This window comes from Nicotiana tomentosiformis, chromosome 3, assembly GCF_000390325.3.
Source record: "Nicotiana tomentosiformis chromosome 3, ASM39032v3, whole genome shotgun sequence".
In the NCBI taxonomy this organism is placed as follows: Eukaryota; Viridiplantae; Streptophyta; class Magnoliopsida; order Solanales; family Solanaceae; genus Nicotiana; species Nicotiana tomentosiformis.
The window spans coordinates 76578617-76600761 of NC_090814.1; the positions used below are offsets into that span (position 1 = coordinate 76578617).

At 35.0% G+C, this 22145-nt stretch overlaps 2 protein-coding genes across 2 annotated transcripts; both read left to right on the forward strand.

Moving 5' to 3' along the window:
* The first annotated feature begins 3634 nt into the window (after window positions 1–3634).
* Window positions 3635–9473, forward strand: LOC104088894 (probable protein phosphatase 2C 75). Its single transcript, XM_009593654.4, has 4 exons — window positions 3635–4289; window positions 4707–5084; window positions 6826–6931; window positions 8979–9473. Exons 1-4 carry the CDS (start codon window positions 4083–4085, stop codon window positions 9317–9319), a joined length of 1032 nt encoding a protein of 343 aa, XP_009591949.1. The 5' UTR covers window positions 3635–4082; the 3' UTR covers window positions 9320–9473.
* A 5780-nt stretch (window positions 9474–15253) lies between these two features.
* On the forward strand, window positions 15254–21706 carry LOC104088895 (probable protein phosphatase 2C 75). Its single transcript, XM_009593655.4, has 4 exons — window positions 15254–15994; window positions 16416–16805; window positions 18223–18328; window positions 21122–21706. Exons 1-4 carry the CDS (start codon window positions 15557–15559, stop codon window positions 21460–21462), a joined length of 1275 nt encoding a protein of 424 aa, XP_009591950.1. The 5' UTR covers window positions 15254–15556; the 3' UTR covers window positions 21463–21706.
* Window positions 21707–22145: the final 439 nt, after the last annotated feature.

A 22145-nucleotide genomic window follows, 5' to 3' on the forward strand; every position in this document is an offset into this window, starting at 1 on the left:
GGACCATCTACTAGCATGAAAGCTAGTGAACCTAAAGCACGCCTGAAGTGTGGTAGGCCTTTGGGTTCTAAGGATCGAAATCCTAGAAAAAGAAAATCGAAAAATAATCAAAATGATATTCTGAAGGGATCTCCTGAAGAGACCCAAGATCTAATTAGTTTTGAGATTTCTGAAGAAATCAATGAAACCAAGACTCAAGTGAGTGAGGAGCTTTTAATAAGTTCTACTGGTGATGGGATTAATTAAAATCGATCTGAAATAGTGGTGGATAATATTTTTGCATATAATATTGCACTTAACATTATGCAAGATATTGAGAATCTTGAACCCCGATCTGTCTAAGAATATCGACAAAGATCTGATTGGCCAAAATAGCAAGAGTCAATTCAATCGGAATTAAAGTCACTTGCTAAAAGAGAGGCCTTTGGACCAGTAGTCCAAACACCTGCTAGTATAAAACCAGTTGGTCATAAATGGGTTTTTGTGCGAAAAAAAAATGATAAAAATGAAGTTGAAAGATACAAGGCTCGCCTTGTTGCACAAGGATTCTCACAACGACCTGGAGGCGATTATGAAGAAACATATTCACCCATTATGGATGCCAAAATATTTCGATATCTCAGCAGTTTAGCCTTACGTGAAAGGCTTGAAATACATCTAATGGATGTGGTTACAGCTTATCTGTACATGTCACTTGATAATGAAATTTACATGAAAATCCCTGAAGGATTTAAAATGCCTGAAGCATATTCAAAATCTCGAAAAATGTACTCAATTAGATTACAAAGATCTTTATACGGTTTAAAACAATCTGGGCGTATGCGGTATAATCGCCTCAGTGAATATTTGCTGAAAGAGGATTACATAAATGATGTTATTTGTCCATGTATTTTTTATAAAAAAAATGGCTTCAGAATTTGTTATACTTGTTGTTTATGTTGATGTCATAAATCTTGTTGGAACTCCAGAAGAGCTCCAAAAGACAACTGAATATCTTAACAAAGATTTTGAGATGAAAGATCTTGGAAAGACAAAACTTTGTCTTTGTCTTCAAATTGAGCATTTAGCAGACGAGATCTTTATCCATCAATCTGCCTATACAGAAAGGGTATTAAAACACTTTTACATGGACAAAGCGCACCCATTGAGTACACCAATGGTTGTTCGATCACTTGAAGTGAATAAAGATTTGTTCCGACCTCCAGAAGAGGATGAGGAACTCCTTGGTCCCGAAGTACCCTATCTTAGTGCAATTGGTGCACTAATGTATCTTGCTAATGATACAAGGCCTGGCATAATATTTTCTGTTAATTTACTTGCAAGATATAGTTCTTCTCCTATACGGAGACATTGGAACGGGATTAAGCATATATTACGATATTTAAAGGGAACTCTTGATATGAGTTTATTTTATTCTAACAAAGGTAGTGCAGATCTTGTTAGTTATGCAGATGTATGTTATTTATCTGATCCTCATAAAGCTAGATCTCAAATCGGGTACGTGTTTACATGTGGAGGTACTATCATATCATGGCGCTCCACAAAGCAATCTATTTTTGCTACTTCTTCAAATCATGCTGAAATAATAGCTATTCATGAAGCAAGTAGGGAATGCGTATGGTTAAGATCAATAATTTATTTTATTCGAGAAAAATGTGATTTGGAATGTGAGAAAAGACCCACAATTTTATACGAAGACAATGCTGCATGCATAACCCAATTGAAGGGAGGATTTATAAAAGGAGATAGAACGAAGCACATTTCACCAAAATTATTCTACACACATAATCTTCAGAAAAATGGTGACATTGATGTGCAACAAATCCGTTCAAGTGACAATCCGGCAGATTTATTCACTAAATCTTTACCAACTTTAACTTTTGAGAAGATGGTATACAAGATTGGAATGCGGAGACTCAAATATTTGAAACAAGGTTTTCATCAGGGGGAGTAAAATACGCGATGTACTCTTTTTTTCTTACTAAGGTTTTTTCCCACAAGGTTTTCCTTATAAGGTTTTTAAAGGCAGCTAGCAATGCGTATTACTAAATATGTATATTCTTTTTCCTTCACTAGAATTTTTTCCCGCAGGGTTTTTTCCTAGTAAGGTTTTAACGAGACACAATACCTTTTAATGAACATCCAAGGGGGAGTGTTATGAAAATAATTATATTGTAGATGTCTATTTATTACTCCGCTATAGATAATCTTCCTGAAGAAGATTATCCATTTAGTACTCTGTTGAAGTTTATCTACAAGCAGCTGATGCATGCAGGTTGCAAGTAGCTCAATGAAATAATTTGCAGTAGTTTCTTATTAAACAGGCAGGTTGCAAATACCTCATGCAGAAAGTTTACAAGCAGCTAAAGAAAAGCCTTGCAGTTGTTTCCCGAAAAGCCTCGCAGCTGCTTTCTTTCTTCTATAAATAGAAGAGTTTTCAGTTCATTATATACATAAGTTTGAAGTTTGAATAATATATCAATTTTTCTCTATACTTGTCGTTACTTTACGGTCTTTATTTTATAACAAAGAATGACTATTTGTACAAATTTTTGAACTGTAATTAAAATTAACATTTAAATACAGAACAAAAAAGTGGCTATACCCTGTAATTTTCAGTTTGATCGATTAGCTGGTCACAATGGATCTTCCAAAGTCTAGAAGCGACGTCTCTCAAAGGGATTGGTCCTGGCGATATATCCCCGCTTTTAACTTAAATATCATAGTTCTTTAATTTTTAAAGCTTGAAGTTCATTTTTTAGTGGTGAAAAATAGAAGTTAATGGTAGATTATTATTAAAATTATTTGAATATTGATAATTTATGCTTAAATTTTTAGTTCAAACACAATTGTGATAATTTACTGTAAAAATCCATTGTTAGGCCTTAGAAAGTATTGAAGAAGACAAAGTGGGTCTTTTTGATTTGGTATTATTTGACTAAATTGGAGATTAGTGATTCTTTGTGTTTGTATTTGGAAGCCTTATTTTAAATTTGAGATAATTTGAAGCAAATTTTGAGTGATTTGAACGAAATTGAAATTGCAAAGTCAAAGAACACTTTGTTAAAACAACCAAGAAAAATTATACAAATCGAATAGATTTTGAAAAATAACTTAACAGATAGGTAGAGTAAATATAGCATCAATTCTATCATCCGGTAAAGAAATCCCTTAAGAGTAAAAGTATGTCAATCGGACAAATTTTGATGAATAATCGAATAGATAGATAAAATAATAATAGTATCAAGTCTACCAATCCAATAAATAAATTTTAAAAAGTAAAAATATGACAATCAGATAGATTTCGATAAACAATATAATCGGACAAAAAAAAAACCGTGAAGAGTTGTATGCGGATCCGAGGCCATTTTATAAATACCGCTAATTTTAAGAACATTCGACAAAGATCGGTTCTTACAAACCACCTTGTGAGTGGGTCCCACCCTGACAACATTCGGAATTGAGGCCCACATGTCAAGAGATTTTGGACACGTCTCAAGACGAGAAATTAACTCATATCGTGCTAAGGAGAGAAATTTGACTAGGTAGAGAAAACTAGTTGAAAAGTGAAACGTCATTTTATAGACGTGTCATTTTCGTGACTCAGCTGCATCTTGTTTCCACACGAGAAAAATAGCACCAAACCCTAACCTCCTTCGCCCTCACTCACTGCCATTTCAAAACCATTCTCCGCCTCATCACCCTTTTTTTTTTTTTTGGTTATGAACTGGAGATTTATTAGATAGACAAATCAGATTACAGATGCAAACAAACAAAATGCAGATATATACTTACACGTATACACACATGTATCATACGTTTCGGGTCAATCCTGCCACAGATTACAAAAATACTGTACACTACACACTGAGTAAGAGTTGTTTTCCACACGCCTCCTATAAATGCTATTGTCTCTCTGTAACGGTTACACATCTGGGATTGTCAGCGAAGTCGATGGCGATTCCCTCGAGAAATGCAGGCGAAGGTTTTATCCTCTGCTGATTAATTCTTCCTAGTCATCTTCTTGTAAGAAATCTGAGACGCTTTGGCCCAAAGACGGTGTGGGAATCAGTTTGGTAGAGATGGCTGATCCTAATTCGTCAACATCGGGAGCGTCATCTAACGCGCCAGTAGCGCCTGCGCCGGTGGTTGGAGCAATTTCTATACCTGGAAGGCAGTGTTCAATGGAAGATGCGATTTCAGTTACGCCTAATCTTTGCTCGCCCAATCTCAGTCGCGGCCGACCCATTGATTTCTTTGCTGTTTACGATGGACATGGTGGACCTCATGTAAACCCCACCCCCTACTGTTTTATCATTCACTTTTCTTCTTTGATCATTTTGAATAATTTTCAAAGTCAAATTGACCGATTTCAATACTAAACTAGATTATTTGTTAAGAAAACTAGTACTCATGTTATTTAAACAAAATTCATAAATGTTCAAGTTTGACTCTTGATTACCCAAAAGTAACAGACCGTGCTAGTAATTGTTGGGACTTAGTTAGGCCTCTTAAAAAAAATCCTTTTTCTATAGAAAGAATATACGGAATAAACAATCTTGTAAAGTAAGTTAAAATAAAGAAACGTGAAAACAATAAAATAAAGAAATGATTGTTCCAACTTTAAAGAAGTGAAGCGAATAAGGAATATTTTTTTTTAAGAAATAAATTAAAGATTAACGTGCTAACAATAATTGTTGATGCAGGCAGCTGCGCTGTGTAGAGATAGGATGTACTTGATACTACAAGAAGAGCTAATGGTGGTGCGAACAACCGTAGACATGAGCGGCGGCGGCTCTCGCCGGGGAAGACGAGAACGATTGGAAAGGCAGAAGGTTACGGAGGCATGGAAAAGAGTGCTGCGGCGATGTTTCCATAGGATAGACGAGATGGCTTCATTCACTTGCTGCGAGTGTGGTATGGGTACCCCATGCGGCTGCCCACCCAACACCTTGGGAATGGCGGGCTCCACCGCTGTGATGGCAGTCGTGACGGAGGAAACTATAATAGTAGCCAACTGTGGTGACTCACGCGCCGTCCTTAGCCGTGGTGGAAGGGCCATCCCTCTTTCTTTTGATCATAAGGTATTACTATATTACGTCTCATTTCATAGGGCAGAACTTAAGAGTATTTTAAAATGTTTCAGCTCGCACATGATAGGAAATTATTCTGAACCTAAAATGTCAGCACCAGGGCCACGGGCTGTCAAAGTACATGAACCTTTAATTTTATACGCTTTAAATTGTACTTCGTTGAAGTTTTTAATTAAGAATTTATTAAATATTCTCTAACATGTTTTTTTATAATATAAACGAGAAAGAAGCTCCCTTGACCCTTGTATAGCAAGGTAAAACATATTTAATTGAGCTAGGTGTCACGTCAACAGGAGTATATATATTTTGGGGGTAATAGTTCTCCTTCTAAATTGTAAATCTGTGCTCTTTGATTATAGTATCATATCACAGGCAAATTCATGATTTAAACATAATGGTTTTAATTCTTGAATTTTTATTACTAAACTCATTTTACTGTTATAATTATGAGTTTACATCTAATATTTTTTGAGATTTTGTAGGGTTTTAGATACATATATCTATATTCGGTATAAAAAATTATGGGTGAACAAAAGGCTACATTCGCCTCATTATATCACATATCGAGTCATCATTTTATTTACAACTTCCCCACTCTGTATTACCATATATACGTTAATTGAGGTTACTTCTACTTATTGGAATTTATTGAGGTTACTGCTAATGCATCTAAAAATGAATTTCTGTCACACGCTCACACTTAACCCATTAGGTTAGTGCCCAGCCTGTATTCTTTCAAATTAAAGAGAACGTGATTGTAAGTAGAGCTGCTACTATATTTTGTTACTTATTAGTATTCTTCTCTTCAGTTAACATCTCATTTCTTCTTTCTTTCCTCTTTCTGGACATAGCAAACAGCTAGTATTATTTCCACTCCGTTCATCTGTATGGTGGCTCACCTTTTTTATGTGCGTAGAGAAAACTATGATTTTACTGCACTCTCATAAGAATGAAATTAAAAAACTCTTTAACTGTCCTTTCTTTCTTTTGCATACTTCTTTCTCTCTGAATAACACTCATATATCACATTTTATTAATGCACACACATAGAATACAATTGTTCAAAACTTAAGCGTACAACTCATCGTGGTACTCTTAAGTTCTCATAAATCAAGCCAATCGCATATTATGATTTTTCTTAAATCAGTAAATGCATATTAAGACTTTTTAAGAATGGAATAAACAAAAACTCCAACTGCTTGTCCTTTCTTTCTTTTGCCTACCCCTTATGCACCTTTCTCTAAAAGTACTTTTATATGTGAAGTCATATATCACATTATTTCAATGCACATTACATTGAATTACTCGGATCATTTAAGTACAACTCATTTTTGTCCTTTCAAGTACTCATAAATCAAGCTAAAGTGCATAGTCACAGATGTGCTTTAGTGCTGCATATTGTTGTAAATGTTCAATTATATAAGTATAACATGCCTTATTCCTCTTAAGTACTCAAATCTACGTTCTTGTTTGGTCTTTTAATCTTAGAGCACGCTAAATAGGTAGTGCAACTAAGCAGAGCATGTAACAAGAGCTGTAAATGTAATTAGAGGTTTCTTAGTTGATGGTTGAGCATGTCGGATTTACTGCTTGTATTCTCGTGTTGAAGTTCCAAACGTAGGTGTGGAGTAGCCAATTATTTTTAGCTTCAGTGATAGACATAGAGAACATTTTATAATACCATGTAAATAATGATTTTCCTCACTAAAAGTAAGTTGATTTTCTGCTGCAGCCGGACAGACAAGACGAGCGTGCTAGAATAGAGGCATGTGGAGGCCGAGTTCTTTTTGCAGATTGTCCACGAGTTCAAGGAATTCTGGCCATGTCTAGGGCAATAGGTAACTTGTTTTTCCATTTGCAGTAACCTGTTTCTCTATGCAGTTATCAATTTAAATATACTTGTTTCCATACAATTAAAGCTTAATCTTGTCTCCCTAGATTTGTGCTTCAGTCTAAGGAAATTGGCATAAAAAACTGTAGCTTTACCCCCCCCCCCCCCCCCAATTAATTTCAAGGGTTGGAATGCAGATTGCCTCTAGTATTGGCAGGTACAATTCTTCTTAAGATAGCAATATTTACTCCTCTATAAGAACAACTGCAACCCTATGATGAGTAGCAGTTGAGCTAAGAAAAGCCTTAACTGGTTTCTAACCTACAATTAAGGGCACATATCTTGTGTCATGCCTGAACAAGAAGATTGGAGACAAAGAACACTGATTATTATCAATTAATGGCCGTGCATAGTGGAGCTAAACCACTATTACGGAAGTTAAAATTGTCTTCTCATCCTAGCTTCTTGCGGAAGAAATTGATTAGTTCTAGTGAAAAGAGGATGTACAGATTAAATGAATTCCCAGGCACTGTAACTGTCATCCATTTTAGGGTCTGTATCTTTTCTATGGTATAAAATAGAGACCGATCAAGGTTTATAGCACGTTCCATACTTAGGGTTTTACGTTGGAATGTGCATGGTGTGCATGTAGGCAGGATGCTGTTCGTCTGCTCATTAAATGCCGCTTATAAGACGACAAAGCAGAAACAAAATTCAGTAAGTTTGGTTTGACATCTTTCAAGTTGCCATTTATGCGTTGATCAGCGGTTTCCCGGTAAGGTAAGTGCATGGCTCAGGAAGATAACTTATGTTGCCATAAATGGATGTATACCTCTTTCTTTGATGCTCGTCAATGCTGTATCTTTGACGGGATAGTTTTACTAGAGGGGTATAATAGTGATATAACCTAATTCTTTAGTCTACTTTCCATTGCATTATCGCCTTGTTAGGATGTTGTAATATGTAAAACCCCACCAATAATAGCAGGGGAAGTTGTAAAGAAACAAAGTCATCTTCAACGACTAAAAGACTGATTTTATTGCTAATGATGTTTTCATATGCTAAGGTTTGTCATTCTTTCCACCCATTGACTTTTTCCCAAGGAGGTATGCTGATTATTTGACGCTTCCTTTCTCTGTTCTTTTCTTTTATTTCTTAATTGTTTTCTAACAATATTTGCATAAAACTTGTACAGAGGTGTAGTGGTTGAATGCTATGAGTCTGTAATGCAAAACAAGTAAGGTTTTTTCTAATTTCCTAACAGTACTATCTTAGTACTGTATATCAATAAAAACTTACCTTGTCAAAAAAAAAATAGCTTTTGTCATATGATAGTGGAACAGGACCTATAATCATTAGTTAAATTGCATCTGGTAGGGGATACTATAATTGGAATGGTTGAGGTCTAAATAGTAAGATGCATCGTCGGTATTGCACAAACCATTTTTCCTTTCATTAACTTTTTATTAGTCTCATAGACATAATAGTTGGAGAATGCAAAATGACCCGATCTACATGAGAAGTTGCATTTCATTATTTCTTCAGGACCTGCTTCACATTTTTCCGGTAATGTGGATCTGTATCCTTACCCTTGTGGAAGTATATCAGATTGATGAGCTTATCTGAAATGTCTGGATCTTTTCAGATTGGCTCTGTTACTGTTATCCACCAGAATTGTTGCACATTACTCTCCCAGTATAGCTTTCTAAATGTGTTACTTCTCTAGTCACAGTTGAATGCTATCCCCCCTCCCCCCCCTCTCATACACACATTGTTTAGAGTAGTTCATTTTTCTGATTATAGAATAGCTAAACTTTGCAGATTCGTCAATTGCTTTGTAACATATTTGACGGGTTCCAATTATGTTACTTGGCTTGTGACAATTGAATATTAACCAAGATATTTGTAACCTTGATGACATTCAATTAGATAATTTTTCTGTTAGTGTAGTTGTATGGTTTATGTGCTAGTTCATTATTGACATACTACTTATCAGGATAGAGACTAAATACTGAGTAATGAATATTCCTTCTTTTATTTCTCATTGCAAACAGGAGACACGTATCTAAAGCCATATGTCACATCCGAGCCTGAGATCACCTTCACAAAAAGGGAACCAGAGGATGAGTGCTTGATTCTTGCCAGTGATGGATTGTGGGACGTCATATCAACTGAAATGGCGTGCGAGGTGGCTAGAGAGTGTCTTCGAGAAGAAAATCCTTCTGGGAACCATAGTTTCAGGCCTTGGGTCGAAGGTGATGGCGAAGGAGCAATATTTTCTTCCCAAAGTGCATCAGCAGCAGCGTTGCTTACTCGGCTTGCTCTGGGCCGCAATAGTTATGATAACATCAGTGTAATTGTGGTTGATCTGAAGAGAAATTATGCTGGACGATAGTTTCAGCAGAAGGTAACTTCTTGAATTGAACGTATTGGATAGTATATCCAACCAAGGGGAACATTTAGAGATGGTTTATTAACCATTTCTTAAGTTGTTTTTTTTACCGAGCTTATAAGACAGTGATCAGTGCTTAAATGACTTCTATTTGGTTCTTCTCTTCTTTTTCTATGAGCAAGTGGTCTTCTAGATGATGAATGATGTGATAGAAAACGCCATTTTTTATAATTAACCTCTACGTCCACTTGGATCACGGGAGAGAGAATTTATATATACTGAGATTCTTCCTTTCTTACTCGTAGATGTAGAATTAACCCTTAGACCACAGGATCTCAGTGACAATCTATTGGACCAGGTAAACTATGCTAGTCCTAGTTTCATGTGTGAGAATCTTATTAAAATTACTTCAGTTTCCGCTGATTTTGTATTGCTATATATGGAAAAGTAGCCTCGTGGGCACCAAGCTTAAACGGAAATTTGGGTTTGAAATGCAGTAAAAGGCTAACCCAAAAATAGGTTGGATTTCATTATTTCAGTATCCAAAATCCAAAGCCGTGCTTACTATATGAATAAGGTTTCTTGAGGAATGGCAACCCATAATTTCTTTAATGGTACTGTATGAAAAAAATACACGATCTGAAAATTACATGAAAATATAATTTCTCATTGTTAGATTAGAGAGGAAATATAATCTTGATTGATTGTAATGAGACATTTTTAATTTTCGGTGTATCGGTTAAGCTTGTTAACATCATTTAGCAGACAATATAATTACAGCTACAGAAGTCGAATGGTGGCTATGTTTTTTGAGTGGCGCATTTTGCAAAACTCCAAATACTAGCATCATGTTCAAAATATATGCAAATTTTGTGAAAATTTTCAACTTTGAGGTACATATGGCGTAATCCCTCCATTCAACTGCGCTTTACATAACTGTTTACCAACTGAGAAATGTAAAACTGTATAGGCATACGATAAACATATATCCTTATCAAATCCTGGTTGCTGACAATGAATATCCCATTTTGATTAAAATTTAAGTCCATGCTGCTAAATATTTGGAATGAAGGGGTATCCAATGAATGCTTTCTACTGGTTAACAAGTCAAAAGTACCGAGGTGCTACGATTTTCAGGTCTTAATCGAATCTGATTATAGTAGGATCCTTTTTTTTAATTAGCCGTAGGATCTAAATTATACTACTTTTTTTTGCAAATACTTTTTAAATATTTTGAATTATTACTCATTATGGATCCTCAATCACCAATTCTTGCATGAATATGGGTTGTGCTCGAGAGGCTATGAATCGATTGGACCTGCCAATCGAATGAATCGTAACACTCTTAATGATCAACTTTACAAAAATTTCATTGGTTTCTGGAAGCTCGTAGCATTGGTCCGGCACAACTCCCAAACTTAAGAAGTCGAGGGCGTGCCTGCCGGCCCCTGACCTGTCTCCGACTGTGACTTATAAAACTTCTTATGTAATTTCTAAGTATATCGATATTATTTTTTAAAAAAAAAAATTGAAATAAACTGATCCTCATACCCGGGAAAAGTTCATATAAACTAAAACATGAAGAGTATAAGGTTAGTTTAGTACACTATATGTACCCCAAAAAAAGTACACTTTCAATATATGTTTAATTTCTAATTAAGTGGAGTACTTAATAGACATGCTTATCACTGATAATTTCATTCTTTTAAGTAATATGATAATGCAAAAAATGTTGTCTATCACTGTGTATATTTAACTTAGAACTGTTATTATATACTTATATTTTGTCGAAGATTTGAGGAGAAAGTAATTATCTCAAAGATTAATTTGAAGCATAAATTTGGCCCTTTAGTTAATTTGAAGGGGAGCTTTGGAACAATGATAAAGTTATTTCTGTGTAACTTATAGGTCACGTGTTTAAGTCATGAAAGTATTAACTAATACTTGTATTAGGGTAGACTAACTAAATCACCCTCTTTAGGGTATGGTCCTTTTCAAACACTACGTGAATGCGAAATATTTTATGCACCGAACTACCGTTATAATTAAATAACAAGTGAAAACTAGACTAACGAGGCGAGTATCAAATTTTTAAATGTTTGGGTAACTAAACCTAAAGCATTCAATTTTCTCAACTAGCAACCGTTTTCCTTTTTCACCATTATATATTAGGTAATAGTTTAGTTCGAATAAATGCCTAGTTGTGTTTGTTTGTCTGTTTGTTCCGTTTAGAAAAAAGCTTTCGCCCATTATGAAATTAATAGAATGCATGATATGTATTTACACGTAAATTTCTATCTCTTAATTATAATAATTAATACTAATACTTCAAGTACGAAAGGCAATTCATCTAATATCTGGTTTGAATTATTTTAATATTTTCTCATACATTCATTCAGTTAGTACTTAGTACCAGTGGGGGCATGCAAGACTTTTTTGCAAGCGGTGTCATATTTAAATGAATGATCTCAATATTTTCAACATGAAAAATAGATATAGATGTAAGAAAATTACTATTTAAGAAAAATTGAACTTATAATTCCAAAAGTGCAATGAGTACGCAATCGTAAGAACTAAAGGTTGAACCCGTAAAATTTATATTATGGATCCACCTCTTCTTAATAGTGCACCCATCCTGCCAAAATCCTGGATCCGCATCTATAAGAAGATCGTATAAATAAAAAGACAGTTAAATGCATTAATATAATTGTCATTAACTTTAAAAAAGAATAATAAAAAAAGGATAAATATTACAAAAAAAAGAGAATGGAATAAATAAAAAAAGCTAAACCTTGCCAAAGGTTTTAGCTTGAAGGTGATGGCTTCAAATAAAAAATAAAAAAAAAAGTAAAGATGACAGTACTTAGCAAAATTGATATATTGAGTATTTTGCTAAAAGGAAAAAAGAAGGTAAGTTACACTAGTGAGGACTCGATCCTATCACCTATCTCTAATAATCTAATAATATGTACTTGTATGGGCGAAAACCTCGCTTTATGTATTTAACCTGGTCAACGGTAATGAAGCCTTCGATGGCTGTGATGTGTTGACATGACTCCAAAAGGTCGGGGTAAGATGTGAAAGATAAAGCGATGTCGAGATCGAAATGGCTTGGCAGAAGATGAGGGTGAGGACAAGCACCCATCTTCAGTACGAAGTGATGACCAATCTTAGGATTTAGACTCTCTAGAGAATATTCTCATGGATATTCCCTTCTATTGTACTATGTAGGGTTTTGTAGCACATGTATCCTTATAAATAGAAAAAGATGTAGATCAGAGAGGGGATTGGACCTTTTGTAAAGAATTTTATTAACATTCACTCTACAAGATTCTCACTTTATCGAATAGAAACAAAACTTGACCTTACACTTTCTTTCTTTTATCCTTCTCTCCCGATCCAAGAAGGATTGGAATATAAGGTTGCTCATTATCATCTATCATTGTCAGAAAGACACCCAAGAATCTCACCTTTGTCGGGTTGTCTTTATATATCTCTTACTATTTGAAAGTTATTTATTGTTATTTATTACTCTCATTTATATTTTGGAATCTTTATTGTTCATTACTATCTCGCATCGCCTTATTTATTGCTATACACCAAATACTCGCCGTAAAGTGCTAGATTTGTCATTGAATATTAATATCGACTAAGATTAACTCTATTTTTCAACAAATCTAATTGTATAAAACCTAGATCTATTTTTTTTTGGGTCAGACAGTACTTAGCATCTTTCTCGCTGGACCAAAGGAACATGTTCATCAAGTGGTATCCTCCATTTATTTTTATACTAGTTAGAGATAGTCCGTACTGAGCACGACCCAATAACTCTATGCTAAATCATGGGGTGTAGTTTTATTTTTCTTTTCTTTTTTTCCTTCTTATTTATAAAAAAGAGATTTTTATGTTGTGCAACTACTGTAATTGAGTAATTACAGTTTGCAACACAACTTTTGTCTAACTATCAATTATTTATTTCTGATTTCATGAGAAAATCTCAGTAATTATCTCAAGCTAAATATTAGTCTCATAGAATAAGCAAGCTGATTGTTTTATGTGATTTAGACTTTAGAATACTTCAACAAAGCAGTATATACAAATTTAAAACTTTTTTACACCTATAGTCTTTAAAAATTACTTAGAGTAACATAATATATGATTCACCTTTAGGACAATTTATTCTTCAGTCGAGAAATAACAAGTTTGAATAAATTATATTTGATCAAAATTAATTTTCTACAAAGATTAAATTTTTAGTAAGCATTTAAATCAGGTCCAATTCATAAATTTGGCTTCCCAACGGATATTACAAAGTGGGTTCGTTGCAACTGTTACTTTAACAATAAATTAACCCAAATAATCGACCACCCAACTGCTTAAACTAAAAACAACCAGTGAAAGTATAATATATACATAATGTATATATTATGTGTATAATTATGTATAATTAATGTATAATATATGTATACAGCTAGAGAAAGTAGTAAACAATGAATATGACAGACTATTCGTGTAAAAATCCCTTTACGCAAGAATGAAAGTGGGCGTACGTGTAACTATAAATTTTTCCTAAAACTGTCACTTTTATGTCCTTTTTGGGTGTTGAAATAAATCCCCAGAGTACATTAAATTCAATTTAATAAACTGTACATGCATAGGTAATGTTGTAAGTGGCAAAATCAGGGACAAACAGAGATTCACTATTAGCAGCATTCCATGAATTTTCAGAAAAAGCTCCATTGTAACCTAATTTATGTAAACACACGAGGTAATGCAAGGTAATAAATTAAGATATTATTGTTCTCTTAAGCAAGTGAAAATCACTAAAATTCAATAAAGATTATTTGTAATCCTGCGAATTCATGAATATTATTTGTAATCCCATATATAAAGATTTTTGTTAGTAGTGATATATAAATTATTCTTTATTATTTACAACTAATAATGGTCATATATTTATCCCCTCATGAGTATCCTGCTAAGATATGTACCGATTTAAAATATTTTGGAGTGACCAATTATCTAAACCAGCACCTAGCTCCTTGCATTTCTAAGTGTGAATAAGTACCTCCTTTGTTTGCTATGAGATCTATTTGGCAGCTATCAAATATACTGTGGCAACCAAAGAGTAAGCTAAGAAGGAGAAAAAACAAAGCAATTGCATGAACGTTTGAAACTGGAAAGACACGATGTACCAAAACCCCCAATTTCCTAAACTGCCCTACGACTCCAAGCTCCTCTCGTTGGCCACTTCTATAATAGTAGTAGTAAAGTAAAGTAATATAGTTTTACTGTTTAAATATTATTTTTATACATATAATTTGTTAAAGTTTTCGACGAAACCGTGTAACACCGTTTCAGCTAATGTAAATCCGCCGCTATTTAGTACTACGTAATATGTAAGAAATGAAAGTATTAAATTATGCGGTATATTAAAATAGCAGAGAGAATACTTTAATAAGGAGGAAGCGGATCTTCCAAAATCTATGCTATGCGGAAAGTTGTCAGCGGATCTTTCTTCAAAGCGGCGCTGGTTCCCGTCATCCCTTACTACGTGGATAATCTCTCTCTCATTTCCAGAAACTCAGCAAAGTATAACCCGGGACCGATTTCTCAGTTCGGTGAAAGTTTTTGTAGTGGGCCAAATTTTGACAAGGGTTCTAATGTTGAGTTCGTCTGATCTGGCCCACTTGTCACGAGATTTTGGACACGTTTTTAGCTTGAATGGGTAGTACGATATACCAAATTCCCGTGTTTATGTAGGATTTGGGAAAGACTACACCTTCAAAGAATCTATAAGTATAATTTTATCGACTTCCCTGCCCTTCACGTTTTAAACTTGAATGCATGCGATAAAATCATTCATCTCGCGCTAATTAGAAATCTGACAAACCTTTAGAATACTAGTTGAAAAGGAAACGTCAGTTTAGAAAGACGTGTCACTGGCGTGGCTCAAAGTGGTAGCCTCGGCTTGTTTCCACGTTAGAGAAGAAAACCTTTCGGTTACTGTAGTAGTCAAGTTCCACAAACCCCTCCTCCTTCCATCGTCTTTTTCTACATTAACCGGAGATAGAAGTAGAGAGATGCAACCAAACAAGTACAGCATGCAGACATATATACTTACACGTATATACACATGTATCATACGTTTTGGTCATTCCTTGTACTTAACGAGTTCTCCCACTGATGACAGATAGCTAGCTACAGAGTGTTTGGCCATTCTCCACACGCCTCCTATAAATGCCACTCCGTAACGGCAGTAGCGGTTACACAACTGGGATGCTCAGCAAAGTAAATGGCGATTCTCCCGAGAAATGCAGGAGAAAACGCCGCCGCAGAATTCGAATAAGAAGGCTGCAGGCCAAGGTTTTACGATCTGCTACTACTAGTTCTTCCTTGTCATTTCAGCGTAGGAGCTTATTGTACAACATCTCAGAAGCTTTGGGCATAGGTAGGGGAGTAGAGATGACTGATCCTTCGTCAACATCGACGGAGCCTTCTACCGAGGCTAGTCATATACCAGCAAGCGGTCCGGTTGTTGGAGTAATTTCTATAACGGGAAGACGGCGTGCAATGGAAGATACAACTTCAATTAAACCTAATCTTTGCTCGCCGGAGATCAACAACCGGCGACCAGTTGATTTCTTTGCTATTTACGATGGACATGGTGGACGTCATGTAAAACCCCCCTTACCGTTTTCTGTACCTTCTTATCATTCACCCATTCCTTTTGTTTGATAAACTATATAGTCAAATTGATCAATTTCACCACTAAACTAAATTAATTATTTTTAATCTAGCTATTTAATACTATCATCTCAAAAATTCTGTAACTTTCTTTTTTTAAACAAATTCAGAAATGTCAAAGTTGACTCTTAATAAAACTAAAATGAAAATGACATTCTGTACTTAATTATAATTGTTGGGATTTAGTTATATACGGTATTAACAATCGCGTAAAGTAAAATAAAGAAATAAGGAAATGATCATCCCAATATTAAAGAAGTGAGGCGAATAGGGAATTTTTAATTATTTAAGAAGTAAAATTAAAGATTGTTTTTTCAGTAGCGTATGTAGCTTAAAATAATTGGTGATGCAGGTAGCTGCACTGTGTAGCGAAAGGATGCACGTGCTACTACAAGAAGAGCTGGCGCGCGTGGGGGACAACATTAATACAGATATGAGCGGTAGCAGCAGTTCCCGTGGAAGTGGAACACAACAACTGGAAGCGCAGAGGACGGAGGAAGCATGGAAAAGCGTGCTGAGGAGTTGTTTCCTGAGAATTGACGAGATGGCTTCAACCACATGCGGCGACTGTGGAAGTGTTGGCTACCAATGCGGCTGCCCACGCGACACCTTCGGCCTGGTCGGCTCCACCGCCGTGGTTGCAGTTTTGACGGAAGAAACTATAATAGTAGCCAACTGTGGTGACTCACGCGCCGTCCTTAGCCGCGGTGGAAAGCCCATCCCCCTTTCTTCTGATCATAAGGTATGCATCCCCTTCTAGGGTTGGGACCATGTTTTGACTCTGAAGTCAAAATTGTTTAAATAACATGTTTCGTGTTGCCAAATCTTATTTGAAAGCAAACGTTCAAAATAGTTAATTTTATTTTTTTTTGGCACAGACTACTTCATTGAAGCTTATAAGAAATTATTTTCGATAACTGATTCTAATGATATTTTTAAAGAACAAAGAATTCATCATCCAATAGAGCTAGATTTCACGTCAACAGTTGTAATTTTGAGTGATAACATTCTTATTGAACATTATAAATCCTCGCCAGTATCAAAATCTCAGTTTCATAATTTTCTCTGTATTGCACCATATTTTCAACTTCCTTCCATTTTATGTTACCATATGTTGTAGAAACATATTTTGTAAATTTACTTGTAAAGATCATTAATCACTAATTAATGTTAAAAATCTATAATACTATGTATGTATTCAAGTAGGGTATTAATGAACTGCTATCATACTTGAACAATTAGGTTAGTTCCCTGCTTGAATTGGCTCAGAAGAGAAAGCTGAAATTCTGCTACTGCAGTTGGTTGTTTGCTCTTTCTTTCTTCAGTTCAATATGATGCTTCCCTCATCGTTAATCTATATCGTGGCTCACCTTTTTGATTGGAGAGGGAAAACTACAATGTTGCTTATAGAAATTTCAGCAGTAGTACTCTCATAAGAATGAAACAAAAATCTCTCATGTGTAGACAGATTTCTTGATTTTCGTAGGTTTGATGCATATTTGTATTCAATGCTTTTGTTTACTTAACACCATCTCGGTGTTTATTAATTAAAAAAATTATTTTGATTTTAAAAAAAGAAAAACTGAATGAAATAGAAAAACTCTTCAACTGCTTTTCCTTTCTTGTTTTGTGTACTTTTTTTCCACTGGCTTTTCCTCCGAGTACACATTCATATATGTGAATTCAAATATCAGTGCACATTTACATTGGATATGTCTATATGTGTTCAAAGATGCAGTAACTCATTTTGGGACTTTTAAGTACTCATATGTCAAGCTAAAAAGCCAATTAACATATTAAGGCACACATTTGCACTACATATTCCCTTATATGTTAAATTATTGAAGTAACATTCCACGCTTTCCTTAACTGCTAATACATCTGTATTACTTTTTTGTTGGTCTTTTACTCACAAATCATGCCACAATGGTCTGTGTAAACTAAGCAGAGTAATTTATTGAGAGAGCTATGTCTGTGATTTGAGGGATTCTATTCAATTGATAGTTGAGTGCAGATAGATTTGTAAATGATATGCTGTATGTATTTTCTATTGTTTGAAGCTCTAAATTTTACTAAAGGGGAATACTCAAATTTATGTCAACTCCACTACCTGAAGAAAATGATTTGTCCTCATGAAAAGTTAACTTATTTGGCTGCAGCCAGATAGACGCGATGAACGAGCCAGAATAGAAGCGTCTGGAGGCCGAGTTGTTTTTGCAAATGGGCCACGGGTTCAAGGAATTCTTGCCATGTCTAGGGCAATAGGTAATATTTCTCGTTTAGAAAATCCTTTTTCTGATAATGAAAGATCCTGTTTTTTCTATGCAAATAAATCATTACAATGCTCATGTGAAATATTACTTATATCCACATGACGAAAGCTTACTCCCGCCTTGGTAGACTCCTACTTAAGAAAATTGGCATCGGAACTGCTGCTTCATTTGGTTTTCACCTTACACGCATTATCACTTTGTTAACAGTATCACATTAATTTCTAGGATTGGTAAATTCTTCCTTTTTCAGGCAACAATATTTGCTCCTCCATAGGGATAAGTACAACCCTATGTTGTGGAGCAGTCGAGCTAAGCCTTAACTAGTTTCCAAACAAAAACTTAAAGGAACATATCATGTATCATGCATGAATAAAAGATTGGCGAGAGACAGAGATTGTTGTCAAGGTTATAGAATAGCATAAATGATGTTAAACAATTATGGCAGCTGGAAATGCCACTATTGCCCTAGCTTCTTGTTGAAGAAATGGAATAGTTCTAGAGAACAGAGGATATAGAGAGAACATATGAATTTGGGGCAATGTAACTATCATCCATTTGAGGAGTTGTATCTGTTTATTAAGGTATAGAAATGAGACCAATCAAGGTTAACATTTAGGGCATGAAGAAAAACTGTTTGTCCGTTAATTTAATGCCACGGATAAGACGACAAAGTGGAAACAAAATTTGGGGCAATGTAACTATCATCCATTTGAGGAGTTGTATCTGTTTATTAAGGTATAGAAATGAGACCAATCAAGGTTAACATTTAGGGTCTTATTACAGAATTCTGCATGAAGTGCATGAAGAAAAACTGTTTGTCCGTTAATTTAATGCCACGGATAAGACGACAAAGTGGAAACAAAATTGAGTAGTTGTAGATGATGTGCATGTTGTCAAAGTGCTGTTTGTCCGTATATTTAATGCCACGCATAAGACGACAAATTAGAAATAAAAATTGAGCAAATTGGTTGTACGTCATAGAAGCTGTCGTTTGCACATCAAAGTAGATGGGCGGCTTCCCATTAGGGTTAGAGAAGGTCAAAGTGCTGTTTGTCCGTATATTTAATGCCACGCATAAGACGACAAATTAGAAATAAAATTGAGCAAATTGGTTGTACGTCATAGAAGTTGTCGTTTGCGCATCAAAGTAGATGGGCGGCTTCCCATTAGGGTTAGAGAATGTCAAACTGGGTGCGATTAATGATAGTTTAAGGAAAGCAATTTATGTTGCTGAAAATGGATTGATACAGAACATTATTTAGTACTTGTTAATGCTGAATCTTTGACAGAACTGTGTTACTAGAGGGACTACCGTTGATGTCAAACATAATTTTTTAGTCTACTCTCTAACGCATGAGCATCCTAGTTAGGATAGTTGTAATATGTAAAACTGCAGGAACCATACCATGGAAACTTGTAATGAACAAAAGTTTTTCAAAAACAAAACAACTGACTCTGGTGCAAATCCTATTGTATTTATTTTCCCTTTTGCTAAGACAAGTTATCCTTCCCACCTGTGCTCATTTCAAGGTTAGTTATCCTACTACGTTCATTGTCTATTTCAGAAGAAGTATGTTCATACTAGTAGTCATGATTTTAAGAAAATGGTGGTTTCTTTATTTTTGGAAACCATTTAATTTTGCTGGACGATCTGGTGGCATAAGATATTGCTCACAGGCTTTTAAATACCTAAGGCTTTTGTATCCCTACGTGTGACGATGGAGCACAAATATATTGCGGTCTTCAGTTTTTTTTTTTTTTTTTTTTTTTTGTATATATTTTATTGTTCAATTGTTTACGACAATATTTGCATAAAGCCTGTTTTACAAGTGTTGTTTTCTGTTATGTGATAGTGTAAAAGGAACTATTATGCTCGATGAAATTGTATCTGTTTGGGGATACTAATACTGGAATATTTTACTTCTAAATGAAAAGGCATGGTTGACATTTCATAATGCACTTCCCTTTCATGAAATAAATTTTTTAGCTTAATGTCTTAGATCACAAGTTGGCGAATGCAAAAAAACCTGATTTACATTAAGAAGCTGCATAAAGATATTTCTAGAGTTATGTTGGATCTGTGAGCTTGTCCAGATGTCTAGATTGGTTGTCAAGTTTAACATGTTAAACTGCTACATGAATTAACTATTCTTGCATTTGTGAAAAATCTTTGCCGTTAGTAATATGTACTACGTAGAACAGTTGGTCAAGCCTTTACTTATAGATTGGTTGCTATACCTTCATGTTTTCCCCTTATGTAATTCAGTATTATTACCACTGCAAGCAGAGGTTTCTAAATGTGTTACTTGTGCAATCACAATTGGTTTCTCTCTCTCTCTCTCTCACTCTCTCTCCTTTTGGGGACACTTCAAACTAATTGAGTTTCCTTTTAGTCTCAAGAGTGCCTAAAATTGTTGCAGATCGCACTGCACTGTAAATATGTGTAAGAGGTTTCAAAATATATTACTTGTCTAGTAGGTGGTTACCTGAGACCTTTGTGACCTTGATGGCATTCAACTAGGTGGTTTTTTCTTTGACAAAAGGTAATTGGATTAAGCTAGGTGGTTTTGCTGTTGCTGATCATTATGAAGTGTACTTTGTCCAGTATTTTGCATGGGCATGTTATAATCTTGACAGAATTCAACTAGGTGGTTTTTGACTACTATTAATTATGAATAAGAGTGTACTTTATCCACTATTTTTTGTAGGGAAGATTTGCTATCCTAGTATAGAGATTCAAAAACTAATAAAAAATTCTATTCTCTTTTTTCCTCTCTACAAACAGGAGACAAGTATCTAAAGCCATATGTTATATCCGAGCCTGAGATTACGTTCACAAAAAGGGAAGCGGAGGATGACTGCTTGATTCTTGCCAGTGATGGCTTGTGGGATGTTATATCAAACGAAATGGCGTGTGAGGTGGCTAGTGAGTGTCTTCGAGAGGAATATCCAGCTGAGGACCATAGCTTCAGTCCTTTGGTAGAAGGTGATAACGGAGGAGCTATATATTCTTCCCGAAGTGCATCAGCAGCAGCGCTGCTTACTCGGCTTGCTCTGGGACGGAAAAGCTGTGATAACATTAGCGTGATTGTGGTTGATCTGAAGAGAAGTCATACTGGAGGATAGTTTCAGGAAAAGGTAACTTATTAAGTGAACCATATTGGATAGCTTGTATACAACCAAAGAGAAGTTTGGAGATGGTTTTATTGATCATAGCCCAAGGTTTTTAACTTAATCCTGATACTTAAAGACAGTGATCAGTACTTAAATTTATTTTAATTTGGTTTCTCTTCTCTATTACCATTAGCAAGTGATCTTCAGTTCATTGTTCTACTACTGTATATATGAAGGTAACTAAGTTTTAGTTTTTCTCTTTTTCTTTTGTGTCTCAAAGTTTCTTTACCCATTAAATCCAGGAACATATTTTGTTCAGTTGGTGGAAGAAGTAGTTGTTTAAATCAGTGTTTTAAAAGGCGTTTTCAGGGCGAGGCGCATAAAAAATGTACCGAAATTTGTAGTGAGGCATAAGCCTCAAGGACACCCGGGCATACGCCTTTTATAATATTTATCCATAACGGAGTACCGAAAGGATAAGTTTCTTCAGGAGGTTTATTTCCAATAAAGTACTAAATAGATAAACATATTTGCGGCGGAGTCCCATATGGATAAGATTCTTCAGGAAGCTTCTTTATAACGGAGTACTAAATGAACATCCATAATATAATATATTCATAACAGTATCCATATTAAAGAAGAAGATTATAAACATTGAAAATGAAAACAGCGATTCGATTCGGGAAAATAACATT